Below are 7,141 nucleotides of genomic sequence, written 5' to 3' on the forward strand. Positions count from 1 at the left end.
CACAGAGGCCCGGGGAAACTGCCACTCTGAGAGTAATCTCATCCGTGGTGTCTTGCACCAGGCTGTGCCCAGGAATTATCAGCACTGGATTTATTTCCTGATGTGGCTTTATGATTCCACTGATATCATAAATGCATCTGAAGTCTAACAAACATTTTCATTTTGTCTTATTATGGCAATGCTATTCCAAAAGGATGGAAGGTCACCATCCCTGCAGGTAACAAAACTCTTCTGTACTGATTTGCTTTTCAGAGACAAAACTACCACATTACTCATTGCTCCATGGCTGATGCAACCTCCCTGGAGAGTTGCCTCATGCTGTGGTGGCCTGCAAGGACCCTTGAAGAGAGGTGCTACAGCTTCCAAGAGCTGGTCCCTGCTCACACCCGAAGCATGCTGAGCACACCTGGCCTGTCCAGCTCTGCAAGGCTTGCACTGGCCTCTTCAGCCAATTTAGCTTCAGCTGACACAACCTCACTCCAAGGATCTGCAAGCAGCTGGGCATAGCATCCCCTTTAATACATTTGAAATAGCCTCTTGACCATAAGAAACCATTTTCCTGAGCAGAGCCAATGGAATTCCTTTCCTATGCATTTAATTTGCAGCAGTGTCCTGTCCCAGGGCTCCCAAGTGGCTGCCAAAGCTAGAGTTCCCTTCAGTGGAATATCTTTGATGCTGCTGGAGAAGGCCAGGGGATTATGACATATTAAGAAGGTGGTCTTACAGATGAGGTTCACAAAAGAAAAGCTATTCTGGCTCTTGGCAATGCTGCAGAGCCTTCATAGCTCAAAGACTCACCTCTGGAACACAGAAGCAAAGCCAGCAAGATGCTGCCTGCACAAAGGACAGGTCCCTGTGTCCACTTGAGATCTTGAGTTTCCTCCAACTGCACACTCAGCTGTGCCACAGGCACAAGGCACCCCTGTCCTCCTACTACAGTGACAGCACTGTGTGTCCAGCTGCAATCAGAATCCAGCCATGCAGTGTGGAAGGTGGCACAGATTCTGCCAAACAGTGGGAGAACTGTGGCCATTGTAAGCTGTGACACATGGTTTGCAGTTCATGAAGAGCAGCTGGTGATGTCAGACACTTTCTTTGGAGAGGAAATCTGTCATTTCAGCCACAGAAGCCTTAGGAACCCTAGGCTGTAGGTAACAGCAGGGGAAAGCACCTCTCCTACCCTGCAGCTGAGTGTTCTGCGCCACAGAAAGGGCCTGAGCTGAACAAACTCCCAGCAGTTTTCTCACACTTCTGTGTTTTTAAGGGAAGTGCTTTGCTCTTGTTGGGTGTGTTGCTGCTATTTTGTGGCTGTTGAGGGGCTGTTGAACTCCATGCTTTAGGGTGTTTGGAAAATAAATGAGCCTCTGCAATATGCTCACCACAGTGACTCAGAGTGGTGGTGGGGAAAGAAAAGGGCAGTCCAAAATACAAGTGGCAAAAAATGAATGTGCATTAGTGACTGAAAGAGTGAGTTGGACTGATGGTTTTCATCCCTGGCCCATCTCAGGAGGTGGGGAAGTGACCTTGCTGTCTGGCACCCAAGGATGCCTTGGGGTGTGTGTTCTCCACAATGCAGTTTTCAAGAGACTGCACCAGAAGAGAGGATGCTGGTATGCTCTCTTTCCTTAGCTGTTCTGTCTTGGGCCACTATACAGACACTGGAACTGCACACAGAAGGAAACTCCAGGTAACAAGCTCCAGTTCTGCTTGTGAATCTTCTTGGTGTGTCCAAACTAGGGGCTGCAGCCCCCTTCCTTGAGCTGCACAGCCAAGAGGAGCTGCTTACCTTGATGCCTGGCCTCAGAGGCTGGGGCTGTGCCTTCCTGTGGGACTGGTGGGAAGCATCACCAGGGCCCTTCCAAGAAGCCAAAGGGAGACCTTTCCTATAGCTTACTGTCCCATCCCGACCCTCTCTCTCCCCAAAAGCAATCAGGTGGTGGTTAATGCCAAGGTGCCATGGGGAATGGGATTTCCAGGCATAAAGCCTGGGTCGATCACAGACCTCTGGGATAATCCCCTGCAAAGCCCCCTCCCGGCAGCGATACCTGCTGCAGCCCCACGTACTGGGCCGTCGGTGTTGCTGAGGACAGTGGAAACAAAGCCACTACACCAAACGTCAGGCGGTAAGCAGGCAGGGGTGCCCCCGGCTTATCTGCCTTTCTACTTCCCGGCAGTCAAGCTGCCCCTCGACGCTGGGAGCTGTCCCAGCCTCAGCCGGGGGTGCCCCGGCCGGCCGCAGGCACCCTCCGGCCCGGCGCGGGACTGGGCACCGGGGTGCAGCGCCCCGCGGCTGGAAGCAGCGGGTTTGACACGGCAGCCTCAACCCGACCTCCGTTCCTCACCCCCCAGCTCCCACGGGCTGTCCCGCAGCACCGCGGCCGCCCCGGGGTGCGCAGCGCGGCTCACTCCTGCCCCCCAGCGCCCACGCGAGACGCGTGGCGGGGCAGAGCGGGGCGGGGGCTCCCTTCGGAAAGCGGCGAGGCGGGGGTGGGACTGGAGGGTTAATGGGAGCTGCCGGGGGCAGCCTGGCGTCCCATCGCCCTGCGGGGCCCCTTAGCCTTTCCGAAGAGAAGGGCGAAGAGCCATGCCGGCTCCTCACCGCCCGGACAGACCTGGGAATGCCTCTCGGAGCATTCACCTGTAGGCAGTCACTTCTGCGGTGCTTTCGCCCCATGCCTGCTGCTGACAGTTCAGCAAAGTATTTATTGCATGCTGTGACCCCACAAAGAATAAAACTGCTCTCAAGGACACAGCAGGCCCACCTTGATTAGAAATCACTCCTCACACACAGGTCTACACAGATGCCTGGAAGTTCAGGTCTGTGGTGTCCAGGAAAGATATAAGGAAGAAATGTTTTACAATGTGATTGAAACACTGCCCCAGGTTGCCAGAGAGGTGGTGGGTGCCCCGTTCCTGGAAACATTCACGGTCAGATTGGATGGGCCTTTGAGCAACCAGTTCTAGTTAAAGATGCTCCTCTTCACTGCAGGGCTGCTGGGCAAGGTGACCTCTTGAGGCCCCTTCCAACCCAAAACATTCTGTGATTTCATCCTTGCTCTCCTCCTGCTGCACATGGTACCACCACTCAGCAAACTGCACTGCATGATGGACACTATGGAAAGCCAGCTGACCACCACCACTGTCTGTGTCACCAGCCCAGCCTCCCTCCCGGAGCCGGTGCCGGATGGAAGGGTTGCAGTTGGCCAGGAGCACCTGGACACCAATCTCCTTGTACTCATGACGTGTCTCCTTTAGCACAGAGAGACCCACAGTGTCTATGAATTGCATTGCTCCACAGTCAAGGATTAAGGTGTGCATATCTAACGAGGGAGGACGAGCATCTGCTGGAGGCCCCTCAGTTCTTTTCTTGGCAGCTTTCAGACAGTCAAACTTGGTATTAGAAAAGCTTTTGCTGTTGCCTATGTCTGCACTTGCCTGGGTCTCCAACCTTTGGTGCTTAGCAGCCAGCAGGATAGGATTCACCCCAGTTTTCTGGTAGAGAACAGTCTTGAAATAGTCCTTGTTGGCATAGTAGAGGGATGACTCAAAGCGGAAGATTTTGACATTGACAATACTACTGAGCTGCTTGTAGGTGGACTGGTCCTCATAGATGTCTGTGTTGCTCACCTTACCCAGGAGTGTGGCCCTGGGTCTCTGAGTGCGGAAGATGATGCAGAGCAGAGCAAAGCAGACACCCACAAGGAGCCCAATCTCTGTACTGACCAGCGTGGAGGACAGCATGGTTGTCCACCACACGACCGTGTCCAGCTTGCTCAGCTGCCACATGCGGGGGATGTCACGGAACTTTCTCAGGCCCCCCCGCAGGTTGACAATGGTGACCACCCCCAGGATGGAGGTCTGCAGCGAGTAGAAGAGTGGGGCGATCCACAGCAGCACTAGCAGCAGCACCAGGGAGGTGACCAGGCCAGACACCTGAGTCTGGGCCCCCGTGGACTCCTTCAGCAGAGTCTTGGTCAGGGCTGCACAGCTGGCAAAGCAGTAGAAGAAAGAAGGGATCAGGTTGCACATGCCAATGGCAATCATCTCTTGGTTGGCACGGACAGCATAGCCATACTTTTTGCCAAAGATTTCGGCCAGGGAGACAGTCATGGCAAAGCCAATAACAGCAATGGGCAGAGCATCAACTGCCAGGCTGGAAAGCAGATTTACATCTGGTAGAGTGGGTTTCTTGAAACCAGTGGGAATAGATCCACAAACAGCAGACTTGTATCGCTCTTCGAAGTTAAAGTAGTAAGATATTACCGTGGCAGCAATGACCACCAGCAGCTCTATGGGGAATGGGGCCTTCATCTTCTCCTTATACCGGTCATTGATCTCTTTGACAGGCACTATGATGGCCAAAGCAACTAGGCTGGTGACCAGGTCACAGATGTTGGTGTTCTGGATATATCTGAAAAGGTCAATCCACGTCAGGATGAAGGACCCTACCCCTTCATGACGAGATATTTTCAGTCCCAGGAGATACTTCATCTGGGAAGTGATAATGGTGAGGCTAGAGCCAGTCACAAAGCCACTGAGGAGAGGTTCTGACAGGTAAACAGCCACAAAGCCCAGCTGGAAAACCCCCAGCAGGATCTGAAAAGCAAGCCAGCCATACCTTTAGCATCAGTGAGGACTGGGAGAGGATGTTGGCAATTTATGTCAGTTTATGTTCACTTTAGCATCTCTGGCTATTCTGTCTGCTGAGCATCTGTGTCAGACAGAGGACTTTGTCCTTAGTAGTTAATCTGGGATATGGGAAGCTAGAGACCTACCTGCAAGACTCGTCTGTGTCCTGTGATGATGTGCACAAAATCCTACAAGGTCCTTGCTGCCGTCTCGTTACACACAATGATGCGTAGCTGACACTGAAATTCCAGGCAGCAGCCACATCAAAGCAGGTGTGAGAATCACTTTGTGGCATAAAACCACTGTTAGGCACTGGTGAAAGGGTCTGAAGTATTTCAGTGGCAGCTAGGTCCAGGCAGCAGGGACATTGCCAGGGAGCATGGCTCCCTGCTGATGGCAGGGTCCTTGAATGCTGTACTTGCCACCCCCAAGCCTGTTCTAACCTGCAGCAAGAGCTAGCCCAGCTCCAAGACTGGGGTGGTAGAAATGTGCTTCATGATTCCCTCTCCTCCCTTCCTGTGTCTGATCCTAAAGAATGTTTCAGATACATTCAAGGACCTGGCCTATCACATGGAGGGAACAAAACCCCACATTCAGTTGTGTTTGGGGGGTTCTGAACCACTACCTTTGATTCAAGGGTGCTGGGGTCCAGTCATGTCAGGGAAGGTTTCTCATGATTTCTAAGACAGCATCAATGCTGAAGCTTAGAGATCTTTAGTTCAGAGAAGGTTCTAGGGGGGAAAGGACAGAGAAGAAACAGCACAACAGTGAACATTCATACCTGGTAAAGACCAACCAGAAAGCTTAAGGAAAGGGCCACAGTGATGGCATAGCAGCTCCTGTCACAGGCATCTGTCCCGTTGCTGAAGGTGGAGTTGTCCACCAGTGAAGAGCCAGTGTTGTCATCGCTGTACCCTGCCAGCTGCAGGTGCCGGTTCACAGACTGCCCAATCATCAGGCACAGGACACCAAAGGACCCCACAGAGTTATGGCGTGAGGTGGCCATAACAACATAGATGATATTGCAGAAGAAGTTGGTGTAGATTCCGTAGATAGGATCCTGGTTGGCTAAGAGGGAGTAGGAGATGGACTGAGGGATGGCAACTATCCCCACCAGGAGGCCAGATATGACATCCCCAAGCAATTGTGTCTTGATGTTATAGCGAGGAAGCCAGTCCAGCACTGGGAACAGCCGACAGAAGAAGGTGGTGATGGTTTGATGACTGCATGTGCAGACCTCTCTGGCTTTCCTTAGGATGAGATCCTTGGTGCTGAAGTCTGCAGGCTCATGCTCCTCCAGTTTGATGGGTATAAAGTTGGGAGGACTCTCATCTAGTGTTAGGTAGCTTGATACATCTTTGCTCTGTCCTGACCTCTGGCTTGATACATCCTCCATTGCACCAGGAGAGCTAGGGTGGGAAAGCAAACAGCCATGAGGTGTCTCAGTCAGGTACATCACATGCCTTGTTTAGCTGCAGGGCTCATGCAGATTGTGTGGGTAAATAAAGGAAAACACCCTCAGACAAATCAAAAAGAAAAGCACCTCCCTGTGGTGCCAGCTGATTTGTTTGTTTTCCCTTATGGACCTGATTAACCACAACCCTGAGACCACAATGTAAATTGCATTCACACTGGCACAGATGCCCACATCAGGGACAGAGTTACAGAGACTTCTGTGCCCCTTCCTAACTATCTCTTGCTTTGAAATGGGACAGCAGAATGGGTTAAAATCAGACAATATTATTTCACTGAAGGTAAAACTTTGGGATCCTTCTATTTCTTGATGACACTTCCACTTAAAAAGTGGAAGACATCACTTTTCCAAGAGACGTCTTAGGAATGTAACCCGTGGATAAGGGAGGTCACTTGCAAATCGTTTTTCCCTTCACATTTCCAAGTTATAAATTACATTGCTGGCTGGCATAGAAGTGGCCCATCACAGGGGCTCCTGCCTGCAGAATGAAAGCACCCTGCATTCTCACCCTGGTTCAGTACCCTGCACGCTTTCCAGAGCTGCTCCATATTTTTCAGTCAATCTGAAGCTGCAACAAAACAAACCTCTCAGCCAAAACTGGACAGTTAACACAGAGAGAAACTCTCCTGAGAGGAGACCTAGAGTGCCTGCAGTTCAGAAACTAAAGTGGAATGATAAGCCATCCCATTCTCTTGCCCACGTCATTAGTGCCAAGCCATATCCCTTACCTGTGGCTGTGGGTGTTTTCTCACCACCTGCAGCTTCCCCCCTGGGGGCAGACCTGTCTTCTCACCTTGCAGCACGCTGTGGACAGAGAAAGCACGAGGATAACAAATGCAAACCTCTTGCCTTTGCCTTCCTTCTGGACCATGTTCCTTGAGAAGAGATCTGAGTTACTCAGGCAAGCAACAGGCCCTTTTATCTTGTTCCAGCTGATGAAGATGGTGCAGTGGGCCAAACAGAGCTGTATTTTCAAAACAAACATCATTCTGGAAGACTTATTTTTGATGAAAACTTGTTCTAGCCATTAAGAGTGAC

At 51.5% G+C, this 7,141-nt stretch overlaps 1 protein-coding gene across 1 annotated transcript; it reads right to left on the reverse strand.

The window, feature by feature from the left end:
• Positions 1-2,692: 2,692 nt before the first annotated feature.
• On the reverse strand, positions 2,693-6,912 carry LOC137445882 (sulfate transporter-like). The gene is made up of 3 exons (XM_068148022.1): positions 6,832-6,912; positions 5,411-6,038; positions 2,693-4,596 (listed from the first exon to the last, which is right to left on the reverse strand). Exons 2-3 carry the CDS (start codon positions 6,023-6,025, stop codon positions 2,965-2,967), a joined length of 2,247 nt encoding a protein of 748 aa, XP_068004123.1. The 5' UTR covers positions 6,026-6,038; positions 6,832-6,912; the 3' UTR covers positions 2,693-2,964.
• Positions 6,913-7,141: the final 229 nt, after the last annotated feature.

The sequence above is a fragment of the Melanerpes formicivorus genome, unplaced genomic scaffold (genome assembly GCF_026170545.1).
Source record: "Melanerpes formicivorus ecotype bairdi unplaced genomic scaffold, bMelFor1.0.p_v2 SCAF_2, whole genome shotgun sequence".
NCBI classification, from domain to species: domain Eukaryota; kingdom Metazoa; phylum Chordata; class Aves; order Piciformes; family Picidae; genus Melanerpes; species Melanerpes formicivorus.